The following is a 21,169-nucleotide window of genomic DNA, read 5'->3' as shown; positions in this document are numbered from 1 at the left end:
CCACTGTAGTCCTTGTGCCTAGAACAATGTATAGAGTATTTGTTGGTTGAATAAATACAATTACTATATGAGTAGAAATGGAATAACATCTGTGATACTTTTTTGAAAAATCCATTCTCTCAAGAAAATTAGTAACTTAAAGCTAGGTTACAGCTGATTAGCTGTTACTATATAAGTGAGTTAGGGCCTAATTTGATTAGATGACTTCAAGGTATAAGTTTTCATTGTAGTCCCTTTTTTTTTTTTTTCCAATTATGGTCCCTCTTGATTTTCATGGACAATATAAAAATTCAAAAATGATAAAATAGGTAATTTGAGGTTTATATGAACAGTCATTTTTGTCTACAAGTTCCATTATCATGATAGTTCAATAATAGCCAGTTTTTAGGTAACAAGTTGTGCTTTTTTATATTATGGATAAGTAGATGGCTGGAATAAAGATTCTGCATCACCTAATGTCTGACCTTCAGAGAAAACATGCAAGGTACTTGTTGATACATTACTGAGATCAGTTAAAAAGCCTTTATTGCCTAAAACCAAAGCGTCCTTTATTCTTATCCATCCCCCAGAGTCAAACTTGAACTTCTTTTATTACTGCAGTGCTAAAAAGGAGCCCTCCAGAAAAATTATAACTGCCCAAGGAGAGAGTGTTCTGGAGCAGAAACCCAGTATATACTTATACCTTTCCCCACAAGGCTCCACTTCTGAAAATGCACATTTGGAATAGTACCATTCTTTCTAGAGGGAGAGGAAGAGGAGAGTTTGAGGTTTGGTGAAAATAAACCTTTAGTTCCTATAGGGGCCAGCATAGTCCAAAGATGATATTATTTATATATCTAGCCTATCCTTAATATAGTAGAGTATTACCTGTTTTCTCCTTCATTTAGGATTGCTTATATCCAGACAAGTTGCTATAGTTCCTAAAATGGTGATTTATATCCCTGAGGGGATGTTCCTGAATGATCAGTAGGATGACAGCATCTCTTTTTCATTCCTTTATCTCTGACACATTGAGGTAGTCTTAAGGTAGCAGATTCTTGGACATCATCTAGCAGTGTTTAGTAAATGCTAATTAGGTATAAAATGGATTCTCCTTAGATTTCTTCTAGAGAAATTATCCTCACTGTAAGAATGAAAAGAATGTCATTGGATGGCTACTCCAAAAGTTTATCCCATAGTGTGGGACTTAGAAAGGGCCTTTTATCAAGACCTCAGAATAAGATCATTATTCAAACTTACTTTTTCATTGAGACAGCTGGTAATGGCACATTCTATGCACAATCTATTTTTTGTAGAAGTAATAATAAAGATCCAAGTATGACTACTTCTAGGAGTATTCTTGACAGGAGAAAGAATTGCAAAATTCTAACATGTTGCTATTTTTTTTCTTTTCCACTCTCCTTTAGGTATTCTAACCTGATTTTGAATTTATTTTCCCTGATGGTGGATGCAAACATTCCAGATATTGCTCTTGAACCAGATAAAACTGTGAAAAAGGTAATTTTTATACATTGTCAGGTATTATAGTCTACTTTTCATATATAAAGGATGTTAAGGTTTTAATTATCCATTTCCCCTTGATGTTCCTGATTTTAGAGTCTTAAGTAACATAAATTAAGAAAGAGACCTTTTGTATAATTTTTTCACCTTTCAGAATGCAATAGCCTCTCCAGTCCCTGTAGCCAGTTCTGATAATACCCACAGTCACGTGACTAGGTCATTGTATCTAGAGAGAAAGCTTACTACTATTACCCTTGCTCTTTTTTCTAGATTTTTTAGCTCTTCTTTAATATTCCTGATAGAATATCTGGTTCCTGGCACTTCCAGGCTATGCATGCTAAAGATCAGAGGCAAACTATTATAATCCTAACTGGGAGAAAAGAGCCATTCTTAATCCTTCCCATCCATATCCTTAGTTACAGGGGTTTCTTACTGTGTCAGCAGAGTAGAGACCTGCCTTTCAACTCAGCCTGCAAGGAAAAGAAAAAAGGATAGTCTTCATGTAGGTGAACAGTGATTCAGAGTTGTCATACCATGAATTCTAACAAGAGATGGGAGAAAGGGTAGCGGATTTGAAGATTTTTGTCTGAATTACGGTCTGATTCTCTGATTTGGCAGGGGCGGGAGTTGGAGGTGGTATATAGAAAGCACTTTTTAAAAAAATCCAAAGATAAGATGATTTTCAATATCAAGGTGATTATCAGTATTGAACTTGAAGGCTAGCATAGCTTTTTGCCTTGCGGAAGTATATAATTACTAATGGACAGTAGCCGTCTTAGAGATGGAGACTCTGTGAGGGATGAAAATAATAATTGGAACCCAAAAGCTGCAAGGTTTGACATAACTGATTCTGAACATTATTAGAAAGATTCCTTTGGACAGCCTGGGTGGCTCAGCGGTTTAGCACCGCCTTCAGTCCAAAGTGTGATCCTGGAGACCCAGGATCGAGTCCCGCATTGGGCTCCCTGCATGGAGCCTGCTTCTCCCTCTGCCTGTGTCTCTGCCTCTCTCTCTCTCTCCTCTCTGTGTATTCTCATGACCAAATAAATAAAATCTTTAAGAAAAAAAAAAAACAAAAAGAAAGATTCCTCTGGATTGAACATTGTCTCATTCATTTGGCCTTCTATGACAAAGTACCAGAGAATGGATGTCTTATAAACAACAAATTTATTTCTCATAGTTTTGGAGTCTGGAAGTCCAAGATCAGGGTGCCAGTTTGGTCAGGTGAGTGCCCTCTTTGAGTTGAAGACTTCTTATATCTTCATCTGGTGGAAGAGCTAGGGAGTTCTGTGGGATCTCTTCTATAAGAGCACTAATGCCATTCATGAGGGTTCCACTCTCCTGACCTAAGCACCTCCCAAAGGCACTACCCTAGTATCTTTCACTTTTGGGCATTGGTATTTCTTTCTTTCTTTTTTTTTTTTTTTTAAGATTTTATGTATTTATTCATGAGACAGAGAGAGAGAGGCAGAGATAAAGGCAGAGGGAGAGGCAGGCCCCATCCAGGGAGCCCAATGCGGGACTCAATCCCGGGACTCCAGGATCACGCCCTGGGCCAAAGGCAGATGCTAAACCGCTGAGCCACCCAGGGATTCCCTGGGCATTGGTATTTCAACATAGATTTTAGGAAGAGAGGGGCACAAATATCCATACCATTGCAAACATAAATAAGAATCTCTTCTACCTAGTTTTGAGTCTATCACAAATAACGAGAGGTTTTTAATGTAAATACTTTATTGTTTAACCATTTAAGAAAATTAGTCTTATTAAGACTTCGTTTATTATTTTATCCAGCAAGCATTGTTTCAGTAAACTCCCTTCTCTCCATAGGAAATAGACTAGTTACCACACTGGTTTTTGGCATGACTTATTTTTTGTCATTTATTTTTTAATTTATTGACTAAAGCTCATTCATCAAACAATGTAATTGATTGATGAAAATTTCCTTGGCTGTAATGTAATTGATGGGTGCACTAGATACTAAACATTGTTGCCTTCTTTTCTTTTCTTTTCTTTTCTTTTCTTTTCTTTTCTTTTCTTTTCTTTTCTTTTCTTTTCTTCTTCTTTCTCTTCTTCTTCTTTCTTCTTCTTTTTTTTTTTTTTTTTTGTAATGATATATTCAGAACTTGTGTACTTTCAATCTGTTTACCTCTGGTCATATAGGCACTTTTTCCTGATTTCACTCCTGTTCAGAAGTTAATTATAAAAGTTCTCTTAATGGTATTTGTTAAACTGAGTCTTCCAGTTTCTTCTGCTAATTATGTCATTCTTGCTCTTACTAGATATTTTGTTCTGTTTCTGTTTCTTTTTTAGAAAATCACTGATTTTATTGTTTAAGGACAGTGCCCGTTTGTTACAGCTACCTTAGTGGCATTGTCTTTTAGTATACAAATGTGTGTGTGTGTGTGTATGTGTGTGTGTGCTGAAGCCTGTGTGCTTCAGTCAGTTGAGCATCTGACTCTTGATTTCAGTTCAGGTCATGATCTCAGGGTCTTGAGATCGAGCCCATGTCAGGCTCGGCACTCAGTGGGGAGTCTACTTAAGAGTCTTTCCCTGTGCCCCTCCCCATGCTTGCTCTCTCTCTTTCTAAAAATAAATAAATCTTTAAGAAAATGAAATATATGTATCTATATATTATAAGAAGCTACAAATTGTCTGAAGATCTATTTCAAATGACCTGTATAATTAAATTACCTTTGGTGCCTATAGGGTTTATTAAAACATACAAGCCATAACATCCACTCTGATTGAATTGAATTTTGGTAATGTAGGTTTTATTTTTCTCTAGTAATCCTGTGTCTTATTACAAACAATTATAGCATTGATTCTCTTTTAGCAGTTATTTGGATGAGGGCTCAGTTTTTATCACTTTACTTTTTAATTACTCTTTATTTTAAATTTTGGTTTTTATTCAAGTAAGGGAATTTTTTTTTTATTCTAATGCAGCTCAGATAATCAAATGAACTCAGCAAGGAAATACTGTTTACATTAAAACTCTTCCTTTCACTCTGATGAGTGAAAAATTTTCCTTTGTTGTAATCACTTCTGTGATTAAATTCTTAGGAAATGAGTACAAGGAAAAACTTTTTTTAAGCTCTAATAATTTAGATTAAAAATATTTAATAGGGAATGTCTGCTTTTATTATTTTAATAAAAGTTACTCTTATTTCAGAGATGCTAAACACTAAATTATTTTAAGTAGAAGTCTTCCTTATTAATGAATATTAATTAGTCTTGTAATGATGTATTTTGAGCTTTGAAAGAAAAGGGTAAAGATAAGGTATAAATGAAGTCACTGTGCTCCTTAAGGAAGACAGTGTAGTTTAGTCTAGAAATGTGTTACAGGGTTTTGTGTGGGGAATAGTTCTACACACCTGAGAATGTGGATGCAAGAAGAGTGTACATCGAAATGTGATTAAAGACAAAACTTAATATTTAGAACTAATTGGAATATTAGAGAATGTGTGTGTGTGCACGCACGCACACGTGATTAGAGCTTACATCTATAACCTGAAGAGCAGAGAGAATGCAGCTTGTAGAAAAAGGATTAGAAGCTTGAGGACCTACAGAACAATAACAAGTAGCCTGCTCAGTATATATGATGCCAGATCAGCCATTTATATGCAGTTAAGGATGATTTTTTTTTCATAGTTGTTAAATAACATTTATATGCCAAATACATATATTTTGTGTTTCAACACTTATACAAGCATGTAAGTTTTGATAAATTTAGCTAAAGTTTTTATTCTCCTGCCCTATAGTTTTTTGATGTCCTTAAAAATAGTTCCAAACCTGTCAGACATCTTTTTAAGTCAGAGAAAATAAAGGATTAAACTCAAGGAACAGATCTGCCATTAATTGGGATTCAGAAATGAGAGAGCTAGTTCATTCAAGATATTCCTTCAGATGTCTCTCCACAGAACTGTCCTTCACTTTTTATATCCTCCTCTCTTATACCTCCCCATCCTGAAGCTGCAGAGCTGTTGGATCATTGGGTATACCTCCAATCTAGTGAAGAGATTAGTGCGGATCCAGGGCCATGGCTTGTTGTACTCTTCCTTCTTGGTTTTCTATGCTTAAAAGGAAATACTAAATGTGACCACTTTTTTATTTAATTGGAAACATTTTCTTGCCTGCTTCCCCAGAAGTATATTTGGGTCACTTACAAGGGGAGAAAGGAGTAGAGTTATAAAGGTTGTGTGCAGTGGCATGAGATTGTCTGGAAGCATGAGTTAAGGATCTCTGGGTTGATTGGCTTCATAAATTCTCTTTGCCTCAGTGTCTATATGTAGAGGTAGAGATACTGTTTACCTCAGTGCTAATCTCAGAGTCAGGTGAAATACTGCATATAAAGTGTTTTGCACAGAGTAGTCATTCAATAATATTGGCTTTTAGTTTTTAGGAACCATTCTCATGAATATCTCTACTAATTTTTCTAAACCTTATTGTTATTGGGAATCAACTGTAACTTTAAATATGAAGTAAAGAAAAATTCCCCTCTGAAAATTACAGACCAATTGAAGTAGTTCTTTGCAGAAGTATGAGGAATCACTATAGGAAAGGAGACATTTTGAAAGATGTAATTTTGCCAGTTATTGGCATGGTTCCTGTTCTTTACAGGCATTGAGACAATGTGGGAGAATATTATTATAATCTCAACTTGGCATATCCATTTAATAATAATAAATAGCAGGGATAAAGTGAAGGAGATTATTAATAAATATGCCACATTTTAAAATAAATTTTATATAGTAGTTCTAGCTTCGAAATGCAGAAAAATAGGGGTGGCTGGCTGGGTCAGTCAGAAGAGCGAGTGACTCTTGATCTCAGGGTCCTGGGTTCAAGTCCCATGTGGAGTATGGAGATTACTTAAATAAATAAAACTTTAGAAAAAAAGAAAGGCAAAAAAACCAAAGTGCACTTTTGAGTTAAAAGGAACAATTTATGTTTTAATTTTTTATATTTGCAATATCTAACAGAATCATGTTTATTTCTTTTTTTCTTTTTTCTTTTTTTTAAAGATTTTATTTATTTATTCATGAGAGACACTCAGAGAGAGGCAGAGACAGAAACAGTTTCCTGTTTCTGAGGAGCCTGATGCAGGACTTGATCCTGGGACCCCCAGGAACATAACCTGATCCAAAGGCAGACACTCAAACCACTGAGCCACCCAGGTGCCCCTGTTTATTTTTTCTTAAAAAACACCTAACAACCAACAAGAAAAGAGTGATAAAGAACATATAGCAAAAACAATAAGCTTCATTCAAGAGAATAATATTCAAAACTTCTTGTAAGTTATGAATCACTTCTTTGTCATAGAAATAGGTCATAATGTATTGTAACAACATCTCTATCAATTTGATCGGTCTCTTCAAAGTGAGTTCTTTTTTTTTTTTAATTTTTCATTCAAAAGACTAACCTACTGTGTGACCTTGTAGGTTCAGGATAAATTCCGACTAGACCTGTCTGATGAAGAGGCGGTGCATTACATGCAGAGTCTGATTGACGAAAGTGTTCATGCTCTCTTTGCTGCAGTGGTAGAGCAGATTCACAAGTTTGCCCAGGTAAGTGCTCCAAAGGCAGTGCAATTTATCTCAGCCTCTCTGCATACTACCCTGGAGTCCTCAGAGAGTCACGCTTTTCTCCTGCTAATGATGTCTTTTCTGCTGTTTTCTTTGTCGAGTTTTTTGCCATTTTATCAGCCAGCTGATGCAAATATGTTGCATATATTATTCATTCTAAAATATGCCACTTAAATTTTCTTAGTTGTTAACTAAATTGTGGAGTATCAACATAGGTATATTTGTCCTTTGTAGTCAGTGGTGATGATAAATCTTTCTTGAGAACAATATTGGGTCTAATGCGGGCCGTTGGCATGTGAGACTTGAATACTTGTTGGGTTTTGACAAATAGTGAAGTGCTAAGAAAGAGTTTAGAAGCTGATAAAAACGGTGCATACCACACACTGAAAAGGTCTATCTGTAGACTTACTGTTAGTAGAATCTTGCATGCAAATACCCGAGGGAAACCTTTTCACACTAGCCTGTGATGGTAAACCTCAGTTTAAAATCTGGTTTAATAATGAATTTCATAATGATGATTATGAAAATGGTGAGCAAACAGAAAAATTAGGCCTCTTTCCCTCCCACACACTCACAGTCTTCTCCTTGCACACTCCTTCCTGACTTTGCATATTAATAATTTTACTAATCACTCAAGCTCAAAGCCTGTATGCTTTGCCTTCTCCTTCACCCAGTACCACTGTCCCCAAGCCTTGTTTAACTATTTTTTCTTTATTCTTTTTAGTTTAACATTTCTTTATCCTTTTCTATCATTTTCTGACTACTAATCCATTTTTTGTTCTTTACGTTACGATACATTGTATAGTTAAAACCTTTAACAATTCTTTTATTTTTTTTCTCTAAGCATTTTTTATCCTTCTAAATATCCCAGTCAGATATATTTTCACAAAATAATGTTTTATTTTGTCCTTTTTTTTTTTTTTTAATTTCAGTGTGTACAATATTTCCCCATTGCCTAACAGTGAAATCCAATCTTTGGTAGCTCACAGCCTTCCAGAATATTGTATGCCAGGCTACTTTCCAAGGTGTTTCCCTGATACTCTTTCTCTGAATATTTTGTACCTTTCTGTCACTGTGATTACATTGCAGCTACCATTTTTTTTTTAGCATAGAACATCCATCTTCTTAACAATGAATCTTTGGTAAACTTACCAAATCCAAGCTGTCCTCTAAGATCTAATCTTAATGCCACTTTGATTGATTTTCCTCTGGATATTTACAGTACTTCTACCTTTATTACGAGTTGCACTTCTATTTTGCTTTCTGTTACAGATACTTGGGTACTTATAATTCCTAAAATACAAACATCTTGAAGGTAGTGGGGCTCTATCTCTTACTCACCTATTATAGGCACACTACCTTATCTACTTAAAAAATATCTAAGGAACATAAAGGAGTTTCTTCTCCAAGAACACGAATTTGAATCTTATTTTATTAGAAGGGCCAACTCAAGTTCTGCTCATAGGTTATTAATCCTAACCAGTCACTTCTCAAGAGAAAAAACTGTGTTTCAGATGGTATGTAAGTGATTTGTCTAGCTAATGGTAGATCTGAGTCTACATAAAGCATAAGAGGGCATTTTAGAGCAATAGGGGATAGAAGCCCAGAATGGGACAATAACTTAGTTAACTTAGTGTGACTAACAAGAGACAGAACCAAGACTTGAACCCCAATTTTTTAACTCTCATATCCAGTATTTTTGAAACTCATTCTCTTGCCAGTGTCTTACTTATCACTATGTCATGAGTTACTGAAACTTTCTCTGGCATAGCCCTCACAATCCAGTTATTTTTCTCTCTCCTTTTTTGTATATACACTTTTTTTTCTATTTTAAATCTCAAATAGTTGTAACATGCTTGAAGTTAGAAACTTTTAACTTCTGTGTCTGCATTTCCATCCGAGTTGGTTATTTATATTTCATTCTGCTCTATCTTTTTTTTTAAAGATTTATTTATTTATTTATTCATTCATTCATTCATTCATTCGAGACACCGAGAGAGGCAGAGACCTAGGCAGAGGGAGAAGCAGGCTTCCCTTGGGGAGCCCAATGTCGGACTTGATACCCAGACCCAGGATCACACCCTGAGCCAAAGGTAGACGCTCAATCGCTGAGCCACCCAGGCGTCCCTATTCTGCTCTATTCTTATCTACAACTTTACAAATTTTTCTCCTTCATGAGTTTTCCTTCTTGCATACTTGAATTTCCTTATTTTTCTCCTTTATTTTCACCGTATGTAATAGAGCTGAAACCCCACAGTTAAAATTAATGCTGCTGCCTTACACCTCATTTCAGATTATCTGTAGTTGTATGACAACCCTGAACTCACTAGCTTAAAAAACAATGATTTACTACTACTTACAGTTTTCCAGTCAGAATTTCAGCGAGAGCCCAGCCACATGGCTGTTTTGTTTTCTGTTATGTCAGGTGGGTTCATTCATGCAGCTTTGTTCAGCTCTCTCGTCAGGGCTGCTGTTCTCCTACATGGCAGTGGCTGCCCCAAAGGAATGCGAAAGCCAAAGCAGCAGGCCTCTTAGAGCAAGTCAGCCAGCCAGCCCTGCTTCTCAGGGACAGGAGACAGTGTATACTCTGCAAGAGAGGGATTGAATTTGGCATCTTTCAAGACTTAACTGCCACTCATCTAATACAGTCGAACTTAAAGTTGGAGCCTTCAAGTTTTGTAAATGAACTTGTGGTATAAATGAACTTTGGTATACTTTATTTATTTAGTTTTAAAGTTTTTATTGCTAGAGAGAATGAGTGAGAGAGAGAGAGAGCATGAGTGGGGTGGGGTGGGGAGAAAGCGAAACACACTCGCCACTGAGCCAGGAACCCAGCATGGGGTTGGATCCCAGAACCCTGAAATCATGACCTGAGCTGAAGGCAGATGCTTAACCGACTGAGCCACCCAGGTGCCCCTGAACTAGTGGTATACTTTGGTTTGAAATTGTGTAGTCAGTTTATATAACATGCTTTTTGCATTGCTCACTGAATCTAAGAATAGAAGGAACTATGGTTCTTTTTTTTTTTTTTTTTAAGATTTTATATATTTATTTTACAGAGAGAGAGAGTGCATGGGGCTGGTGGAGGGAGAGGGAGAGAGAGAATCTCAAGCAGATTCCTTCCTTGAGATCCCTGCTCCTCAGCAGGGAGCCCAACATGGGGCTTGATCTCAAGACCTCGAGACCATGATCTGAGCTGAAACAAAGTCAGACCAACCACTTAACCGACCGAGCAACCCAGGCACCCTAGAAGCACCGTTTTTCTTTCTCTCTGTATTAAAAATAGAGGAGAGAAAAGGCTAGATAAAGAAGGGACCACACTATTATTTGGGGGAAGTAGTAACAGAGGGACCTTCGTTTACCAGTGTCTCTGGGGACTCGGTTTCCACATCTGTAAAGTGATTGCTATTGAGATAAAAACTAATATAAATTAAATCTATTGTTAGAGATACATAAAGGTTAATTGCTTTCCATATATAAAGTTTATATTGACTATTGCAAAGACTAAAAGAAACCCTCAACACACCAATGGTTAAATTACAAAAGTTGTTCAAAATCAAGAGTTAATGCACATACTTTTTCTATTCAGAGAGAAAATATGAATATGGCCAATAAATTGGTAGTAGAGGTGGGTGTTCTCTTAATTTAGATATAGAGAAAGATAATTTTATAAGCATGAACTGATAGGATTATATTTCTTGGAAAGAAATATTAGGTCTTAGGTTTCTGTTTCTTAGTTCTTTAGTAAAATGGAAGATAAGATGTAAAAATCCTAGTTATTTTAAGTTACTTTGGCCTTTGTTTTACAAACTCTCTTGGACTAAGGTAGATACTTGATAACAGAATAGTATTATTATCTAAAAGCAAGGCCATAGCAACATGAATATGAATTAACAGTAAATATCTGGATGATCCCAGCAATGTAAAGATCACCAGTGTCATCCTAGACAGGTAAAAGTCTAGGATGGCTTAGTACAGCATGAATATCTATGTAGACAAAATTTTTTAGGTATCTCAGCATTCCCACTTTATAATGAGAGGTAAGTGTTTGGGACAACAATAATATTACTTACTTGAACTTTGTATTTCATACAGTGCTTCACTATTTTTTAACATTATATAATCTTTACTATAACCACAAAAGTGAGTTTTAACATTCTCCCCTTTTATAGATGAAAGGGCTGAGCCAAAAAAAAAAAAAAAAAAAAAAGAAAGGGCTGAGCCACATAAAAAGTTGTTACCTAGCTAATCAAATTCAGGTCTTTACCAGAATATCCCATATTCTTTTTTTTTTTTTTTTAGAATATCCCATATTCTACATCCTAAGAAATGAACTTGAAAATGCTCATGCTATCTTAGGTTTCCTTAAACATGTCACCTCTGACTATACTCATCACCTGAGCCTATATTCTTGTGCAGCTAAGACAGTATCAAAGAATTACCTAAGTAACCAATTTCATTGGCATTTGTTTGGGCATTAAAGCATACAAGAGATAATAAATAAGGTTCTAACTGCTCATAAGTCTTTTCAAATTACAAAATTACAGAAAATAGCTATTTCTTTTAAGATTTTATTATTTTATTTTAGAGATAGCAAGCAAGCATAGGGGGAGGGGCAGAGGGAGAGGGACACGTCGATTCCATGCTAAGCATAGAGCCCAACGCAGGGCTCGATTCCAGGGCCTTGAAATCATGACCTGAGCAAAAATCAAGAGTTGAGTCATTAACCACTGAGCCATCCAGGTACCCTGAAGCGTAGCTATTTCTTAACTAATCTCTGGAGTTTATTTTCTCTTTGAAACTCACACTTCTAAATGCTGTATATTTTCTAAGTAGTGTTACTTGAAGAAATGACATGCAGGTGCAATTCCAGATGACCTACATCTGTTTTTTTGGTCACTCATAGCATTTATTATAAGGATATATACTGCTAATTGATTTAGGCCAGTTTTAGTGCATTCTTATTAATCACTGGATTGTAAAACAGTTTTCTAAAACTGGAGGTAAACTGATTGATACATGTTAACAAAAATTATAGTTATTTCAGCATAAAAGAAATTATGGTCTAAAAGAAGACTACAGAATTGCCACATACAACTATTATGTTGCAATGCTGAAAAGGCTTATTTTCTTCCATCATACCATTCCCTAGGAAGGGTAGAGATTAAACACTGCAATATTTGTTGCCTAGCAACACCCACCTGTTAGTGATACAAATTTTCCACTGAAAAACATTTATTTAGATCATTGTTTTTGAAATTGCATCATCAGAACTCTTGTCTCCACTGAAATGATCTTTAAAGGGCTTTCTAGTCTTGTCTGCACAGAAGGGTAGAGGTCACCTAGTTTGGGTCACTCTGCTCGAAAAGTAGGCCTTTGGATGGTAATCTCTCACACAGTAGCCCATTTCTTTGCTGTTTCTGCTTTCTTCTTCTGTCAGTCTCTTCACTCACTGATTGATGATAGAAGGCTAGAGGGTGAGGTGTGGTTTCCATTCATCTTAATGTGTATTAATGTAATTAACTGAATCTTGGCAGATAAACCAGGGTTGGAGATGTATTTTTTGTTGACTGGGAGTAAAACAGAACAGATTGCATTCAGAAAGTTTACCTACATTCCAGATCAAGATACTGAGAACACATTACTATTAACATTTGGCAAGAATCTTTGATTATTCCCTGTGGTGTTCAAGCAGGGGGAAAAGCACAGGTCCAAACAGAAGGGCACATGAATGTGTGGCTGTATATTATATGCCTTTAACTGAAGAGAACTCAACTATATATACTTGTGGTGATTTAAGAAAGAAAAAAAAAAAAAACAATGAAAGAAAAACAATATGGTTATTCTGATACTTTTCCTGAACAGTCTGTGTCCTAATAAATGTGAGAGGAGCTCCTTCAGGGATGCTTCAGATCCCAGTGTCTTCCATGATATGACGTCATGCCATGCTGAATGTGATTCCAGTATTGAAGGTTCTTGGGTCTTTTGTACAGCAGGGCTTCTAGGTGCAGGCCATCCATTTGCCCCGTCTGCTGCTAAGAAAAACCAAGTTTTTTTGCCTAGGTATTAAGGGAAAAACCCCTGTCCTGAGATTTTGGAGAGATGGTTATATGTAATATGTTGCCTTCTGAGGACTTTCTCGAGTAATTTTATTTATGTTCCTGTTTTACCATTATGTGCTGACCCTAGCACCTAAACCCAGCATGGGATGTTTGCACTGTGACTTCTCTGCTCTGATCTACTTTGAGAGCACATAGATGCAAAAAATGCACTAGGAGAAGAGAATAGAGCCTTATTTCTGAGTTTATTTTTTATGGTCCTTATTTTACCATTAGGAGTAAAGAACAGCAATGTAAAATATTTAATTGAACAAAACAAAAAAATATTCAGTTCTTTAGCCAAAGAGAAATTTTTCTCAAAAACCAAGCTTTTTTTTTTCTTTTTTAGCAAATAATTTTCTAAAGATTTAGATGATTCCCAGGCCAGTGGCTTAAATAAGTATCATAATACCAGTATATCATACAAAACTATTTTGTATCATTTTATGTCCCAGATCTCTTCCTAATTTACCTGAATTCTCAGATCTAAGAGGAATAAAAATTGGCAACAACAAAGAAAGAATAGTAATAGTAATAATTACAGCCTATTGAACACTTAGATGTGCCAGAAATTACATAAAGAGCTTTCTTGGCATCACCTTATTTAATCCTCACACCTGTGAAATGGGTGTATCACCAGGCATGTTTTACAGAAGAGAAAACCAAGTCTGAGATTAAATAAGTCATGGTCTCAGGGCTAATAGGGAACAAAAGGCCAGATTTAAACCCAAACCCTAGGTTGTAGAAGTAGACAGTATTTTCTAAATCATGTTTTTCTTGATATATACATTTAAGCTTCAATTTATTAGAAATGAATGGATTTTGTTGTGAGTAGTGAGTTTTAAAAAAAATTCTTGTAAATGATCTTTTAACTTTTCTCTCCTTAATGTTTCATCTTCTCCTCAAAAGAAAACATAATCAGCTGTGCAAACAGCCAATAGAGTGTGATTTAAAAAAGGGAGTCATTGGGAACAGTTAATCCTAGATAAATATGATAAATGTGGGCTAGCATTTGTTTTGCACATTGGCCACAAAGCAGTCTTGCATTGTATTGACCCCCACGTGTTCTCAGGTTGCTCTGCGGTCAGCACTGCTGCACCAGCAGCTGTTAGAACCCACGATGTTTAAAAATATAATGTAGGCACTTGGGACATTACAAAAGTTTTAAAGTCTTAAGAGTAATTACTGATAGCAATGTCAGCAGAAGGCCCCATAATTTTCAGCTAAAATGCCCTGCAGTTTATTTTTCCATCTGTAGAAATTTATTTTCCTTGTCTTCTGCGGGGCAAGGTTTCAAACACTTGAGTGTAATTCGTAGTAGTGTTTCTCTCTCTGCTTCATTAACTGCTTTTTGGAAGGTCAGTTGTCATACTCTTGTTTTCCTGCCCCTTTGTTACATCAAGCCGTTTTACATAAATTCCTCAACTGTATGTGGAGTTGAACATTTTGGGACTGAGTCTGCTATGTAGTATTACTGATTTATTTCCCCACAGACAGAGATGCTCTGTAGTACTTAGATGGTCTGTCTGTTCAGTAGCAGTGTTTCTCCCACACATACAGACATATATATCCACATGTGTGGGTTTTCATCGTTTCCAGGATATTTAGACTTCCTCGCATGTCTGTGAGGACCCTCCGCAGTTTCTTTCTAATCCACACTTTCAACTTTAATCATCTTCAACCAACCTTCAGAAAGAGCCTTCTGTGTAGATCTGCTGATTTACCCCCATGGCAATGTCTCCAACCCAGTATTTCCCCCACAAGCCCCCCTACCTACTCATCCTTTGCTCTTTGCCTGGAATGAGTTCCCTACCCATTGCCTATCTTTTGGGTGTGTTTGTGTGTGTGTGTGTGTGTGTGTGTGTGTGTGTGTGTGTGAATGGGGACTCTGTATATAAGCATTTTGTCTTTAGGCTTTTTTTTATCTTGAGTAACTTGGGGACTCCCACAGAACCTGAGCCATCCACAGAGCAGGCACCAAATAAATTTATGTGATTTTATATAAGTGCCGAAGACCATTTGAGAAGTTTATTTTTATTTTCTCTGATATTGTCTTCTAGAAAATATTTAAACAGCTTTTTTTTTTTTTTTTTTTTTTTTAAGATTTTACTTGTTTCTCCATGAGACACAGAGAGCGAGGCAGACACATAGGCAGAGGGAGGAGCAGGCTCCCCACAGGGAGCCTGCTACAGGACTCGATCCCAGAACCCTGGGATCACAACCTCAGCCAAAGGCAGACGCTCAACCGCTGAGCCACTCTAGGGCCCCTAAACAGCTTAAATCAGAAATTACATTCCTCTTAAAAGTATTAAACCTGAATCTTACCATATTCTTCCTAGAATTGCCACTTTAAATTGTATCAGATTAAAATCAGTGAGCATCTTCCACATTTTTACCCATATCCATGAAAGTACACACACATCCACAAATATTTGTCAGTGAGGTTCCCCCCTTCATATTTTTTTCTCAGAATAATAATGAGGTGAATTTCACAGAAACAAAATTATTTTACCCACCTACAACATTGTTATTTCCTCTTAAGATATTGCCAGCATATATTTTGTTGAACAAGATGGCACATGAGTTATGGATGACTCATTGTATGTTCACCCAAACAATCAGAGTTGTCCGTACTGAGAAAGTGGTGACAGGTGGCATCTGTACATCTTTAAAGACAGCCAATAACGGTTGCAGATTATTTTCGTATTAGCTAGTTCTCAGAAGTACTGAGTAGCATTCTCTCAGTTTCACTGAGTGCTAATTTGGGGAGATGATGAAGAGGTGCAGACACAGATCTCTTCATAAGCTATACCTGAGATAAATGTGATGGTGCCTCGCACAAAATAGGTACTAAAAGTGTTGGTTTCTTTTATTTCTACTTGAGATTTTAATATCAAACACCGTGAATGTGTTGGCCCACACACAACTCTTGACTGGGCTTCCTTGTTCTTTCAGGACTTCTTTGATTTGATTCCAGACCAGTTCTGGAATGAAGTGGGTACACTCTGGATGAAGCTACAGCTTTTCACTATCAAAATGTCATGTCAGCAACTAAACATGTTTTAAAACTGTGGACTCTGTTGTTTGTTGAAATTTCCTTGTGAAATTGAAGTTAATTACTTTCTGCTTGTTTTTAATTTTTGTAGTACTGGAGAAAATGAAACTGGATTGGGCACATCAGGATGTTTGGCTTTGTAAGAAAACTACTTTAGAAGCAACCTCTGTATAAGGAAGACTTCAGAGTAACAAGAGAACCTTCAAGATACTATATATCATAAATGTTACATGGTGCCTGAATTCATTTTCTTTGGATGTCATTGCTTAAATACGGTCTTGAAGGGTTTGTTTTGAAATATTGTAAATATTTATTTTCAAATGTATACATTGTTAATAAACTAAGAAGTGAAAAATGTATTCCAGGATCATGTACATATTATCAGAGTTTTGGAAGAATTTTATGTTGGAAAAGTAAAACATTTTAGTCGAGTTTGAAATGTCCTTTTATTTTTTTATCATCTCTTCACATCAGTATAGTAGTTATGAATTTGGATTGTCTCAGTCAAGAAGGCTTTTTTGTTTTGTCTCTCCCTCCCCTCCTCTCTCTTTCTTCCCCCAATCATGTTTGTTTTTGCCTAAGCTATAAATACTTAAAGTTTTTCAAATTGTGACTCATTCTTTTACAGTTCAGTAATTGTCTTCAATAACACAGTCATTTTTTCTCACTTTTAAAGAATACCTTATTTGAAAACTGTGGTTAGTCCACAGTTCTCCTAGCTTGTAGTCAATAAAGCAGGATATGCAAATGTACCAATCTGAATTACTGGCCGAAAGATCAGAATAACAGCAGCTTTTAGTGTTAGCCCCAGATATTTTTACATATACATGTAAGCATAAATTGTCTTTCTGCAATAAATACATTTTTGATGCAAACTTACTTTTCAAAATGTTTTTGAAATATCTCTACCAGATCTGTTAATGTAATACATCCTTTCTGATTTAAGCAAAATAATTTTTTGTCTTTTAAGACAAAGTCCTGCCCATCCATCTAGCTTTTTTGCTTCATGGAACTTTGGGAAAAGGGCACATACGAAAATAGAAGAGCAACACAATAATAATCTTTACAAATTAACGTGTTACACTGTCATGTGCCATTGTTTTGGAAGAAAAACAGTATCACATTCTCTTGGTCCTGAATAAATTTTAAATATCAAATGACAGAAAGGATTAGAAGGTTACATTTGTGGCACAGTTTCAGAGAATGCCATTAATTACAGTGTTTGTCACCCTATCCTTGTATCTGTGAGTTTGCCCCTGTAGAGTGGTGTTATCCGCCGGATAGCAAGCAGTTAATTTGGAGATGACCCAGACGCACATGGAGTGTGGTTTGTGTAAAACATACATGTTGTTTGAAAACCAGAAAAGATGAAAGGACTTGTGCAAATCATAAGAGAGTTGATGCCCAAATGAGCTGGAAGCTCAGTCCTCTGTCTTGCTTTTTCTGTACTTGACATGTTGATACTACTTTCTGTTACCAAGAAGTTCTGAACTTGTTTGCATTCTCATTCTTTGAGTCCCATTTCTATTGACTTCAAAAAATTTTCTTGAAATGATCCTTCTGAACTCTTATAATTATTTTTTAAAGATTTCTTTATTTTTATTTGAGAGAGAAAGAGCGCACTCATGCGTGTGAGCAGGTAGCTTTCAGAGGGAGAGAGAGTCCCAAGTAGACTCTGTGCTGAGCATGGAGCCTGAAGTGGGGCTCGATTTCAGTACTCTGAGATCACAACCTAAGCCAAAACCAATGCCCAACTGACTGTGCCACCCAGGTGCCCCTCTTATAATTCTTTATTTATAGTTTTTTAATTGACATTTAGTAAAGGTGGGCAGTTTTGTTATACCTCAGCTCCCATTTCAGAGGTTTGGCAAGATTCTTCTGTAAAGGGACAAGATAGTGAATATGTAAACTTTTTGGAAAACATATATCTTCATCACAACAATGACAACTCTACTGTTCGAGGAACAAAAGCAGCCAGAGACCAGTAAGCAAATGGGCTTGGCCAGATTTGACTCTCAGGCCTTAATCTGTTGACCCATTTGAACTAAGTGTAAGGTAAAAACTGTCATCTTACTCATCTTTATGAACACTACACTTTGCATAGATAGTAGTATGTTTATAGTAGGTCTCTATGAATTATCTTGGTCTAATATGAAATTCTCTAAGGGCCAACATTGACAACCGTTGAGTTAATCATGAATAACCTTGCATCCAGTGGAAACTTGGTAAGAATTATAAGGGAGACAAAGCTTTCTAAGAAGAAATATGGGTGCTGGGTGAGGAAAGAGCATCTTCAAAGATAGACAGTAGCCATGGTTTTGCTGAGAGTGTTTTGGCGGTAGGTGGTGAGCCTACATGAGAAAGAAAACTGATTTATCATTCTCAATTTCTATTGCTCAGAGCAACCTCTTTGCTCCTCTGTCCCCCAAACTCCATTGTTTTCGTTGTTCAGAGATCTTTCTTTGCAGGTGTGATTTGTATGTTTCTTTATTGCCATTGCCTTTCATATTCTATCAGTGTTTGTTCTGAATTTGAGAAATGTGTTTGTGAGGACACAGTGCTTCATTAAAAAGTGCAGGTACAATGATCATGTACTGCAAGTATTAGAGTGAGATTTCTGAATGAGGGAGAGAAAATGTTTGATGGCAGCCACTGAGAGTAGGGCTGCCAAAGTGAGGAAAGAAGTAGAGTGTGATTCATATTCCTAAATAAAGTGTTAATACAACCAGATTTTTGCTAATCTCTATACACTAGGGTTAGATAATCCCCAGCTCTATGTATTATAGAGTTCTCAGTTGGGTATGTATTATCATAACAGCAGTCTCCGTTACTTATAAGGGCTTACTGTTATATATTAGGACCCTGCTAATTACTTCATATGCTTTATCTCATTATTCTGTATAATGGTCCTAAGAGGTAAAATTGTGTCCTCATTTTCCAGAATTTTAAGGCATTTGAACCATCTACCCAAAGTTAGGTTGCAAGTGAGAGCAGAGTTGGGATCTGAAGTTGAACTATTCAGATCCAGTGACCACAGTCTTGGCCATCAGATTTTCCTGGCCATCATTTCTCACTAAGCCAGTCGTGATAGTCCTGTCCTCTAGGAATGTGCATGTGTGTGTATGTGGTCCATTAAACTTGGATTCCCCCCCAAAACAAAATTGCATTTATTTGTTCATGCATTTATTGATTTGTTGATTCTCATGAGCAGGATTACCAAAGGTTTGGGCAGTAATCAATAAAGTAAATTAAAAATCCCTATGAAAGCAAATTAAACTTCAGATCTGTAAGAATTGGAGTTGTATCATCATACCACATATTCATATTTGCGTTGACATAAATCATTCAGTAAAAACATACAGGTTAAAATAAATCTTATCCATGTAACTGTTAACCTGCTAATCATGTACTTTGTATCTTTGCACATAGACCTAATGTTGTTATTAAAAAAAAAAAATCAGATTGAGACTTAGAAGGATTTAAAAAAAATTGCAGAAACAACATGGAGTATCTATAATTAAATACAGAAAATATACTGGAATACCAAAATGAATAACTTGATCTATTAACCATACAGAATACATACTACCTGGATGGGATCCTGGAAAAGAAAAAAGGACATTAGCTAAAAACTAAAGGACTCTAAAGTCATAGTTTAAAAAAAAAAAAAAAAAAAGAATGAGTAACCTCAGAGGGTAGTGCATGTCCCACCTGGGTGAGCACTTAGAGAAGCTGAACTGCCTCAGAAGGCAATCTTCCACCTGAAGTTAGTCCTCCACCCTCTCCTGTCATTTTTGACCTTGACATTTTTAAAAGTACAAAGCAGTTAGATACTTTTGGTTTGTATTAAGTTTCCTCAAGGTTGATTCATTTTTTGTAAGAATACTTAAATAATGCTGTGGTGTTCTCAAGGCATCTTCCCAGCAGGCACAAGATGTCTTATTCCTGGTGGTGGTTAACTTTTATTACTTGAATAAGCTGGTTTCCAGCTTTCTCCATTCTGAAGTTAATTCATATTTGATACTTACACTAAGTAATTCATAAGTTTTATGAGGAGACACTTTGAAACTGTGTAAATATCCTATTCTTTACCACACTTTTACACCCCAATTTTAGCATGGATTGAGGATTCTTGCCTGAATCAATTATTACTATGGTGGAAGCCAAATAATTTTTCATTTGCTTATATTAATATGGATTTTTACTTTATTATACACTACATCCTATTATCATTTATTTTGATGGTAAAGTTACCCCAGAACTGACTTGTCTTCAAGCTGGTGCCTGTGTCTGCTGACATACCCTAGTATTCTTTGAGCCCCTTTTTACTTTTTGTACAAGATGTTCCAAGCTCATCATCGACTTTCTCTGCCTCAGCCCTGGAGTCAGCCATTTCTCCAAGGAGTCTTGGTTCTTTCCTGGTCTGATTTTAGCAGATAACTCCCCAAATAAAGTATCTGATTTTTCTAAAATAGAAGTTAATTTAGCATTCCAGTATCACCATTCTAAAGCTCTGGAGTCTGAACAGGGGGATATGGATATAAATAAGCTCAAAATAGAGTAATCCATAAGTGAATAAGCCATAGAATTTAACTTAAGTTTAGCTGTATGTTCAGTTCTCAGCTTTAGATCATTACCACCATGATCTGCCTTGAAACCAATAATAAGGCGTAGTCTTATTATTATGCCCTTTATGTCTGTTTATGTTAGTCACCACAAGAGACTCAGACCTAAGTCATTCCTTCCACCCAAGTCTTTCATTTCCATACAGCTTTGTACAACCCCCATTTCCCAAACCTCAACTTCCTTGGGCCATCAACAATAAATCTATGAGCATCAAAGTTTACCTTCTGTGCTATATAACTAGGTACTGCTCATATATATTTTTTTCTCTTTTAGAAGAAAAACAGTAAACCAAATTGGTTTCAGGAATT

General features: G+C 36.1%; 1 protein-coding gene across 1 annotated transcript in view; it reads left to right on the top strand.

Moving 5' to 3' along the window:
* The window catches only part of PIK3C3 (phosphatidylinositol 3-kinase catalytic subunit type 3), a 136,886-nt gene extending 120,212 nt beyond the window's left edge, over positions 1-16,674 (top strand). Inside the window, exons 23-25 of the mRNA NM_001287160.1 lie at positions 1,407-1,497; positions 6,939-7,064; positions 16,327-16,674. Of these exons, the coding sequence (NP_001274089.1) occupies positions 1,407-1,497; positions 6,939-7,064; positions 16,327-16,341 (232 nt within the window). The 3' untranslated portion in view covers positions 16,342-16,674. The remainder of the gene's footprint in view (positions 1-1,406; positions 1,498-6,938; positions 7,065-16,326) is intronic.
* Positions 16,675-21,169: the final 4,495 nt, after the last annotated feature.

Source organism: Canis lupus, chromosome 7 (assembly GCF_011100685.1).
Source record: "Canis lupus familiaris isolate Mischka breed German Shepherd chromosome 7, alternate assembly UU_Cfam_GSD_1.0, whole genome shotgun sequence".
NCBI lineage: Eukaryota > Metazoa > Chordata > Mammalia > Carnivora > Canidae > Canis > Canis lupus.
The sequence above is the reverse complement of the archived record's forward strand: the minus strand, read 5'-3'. Positions and strand labels throughout refer to the sequence as shown.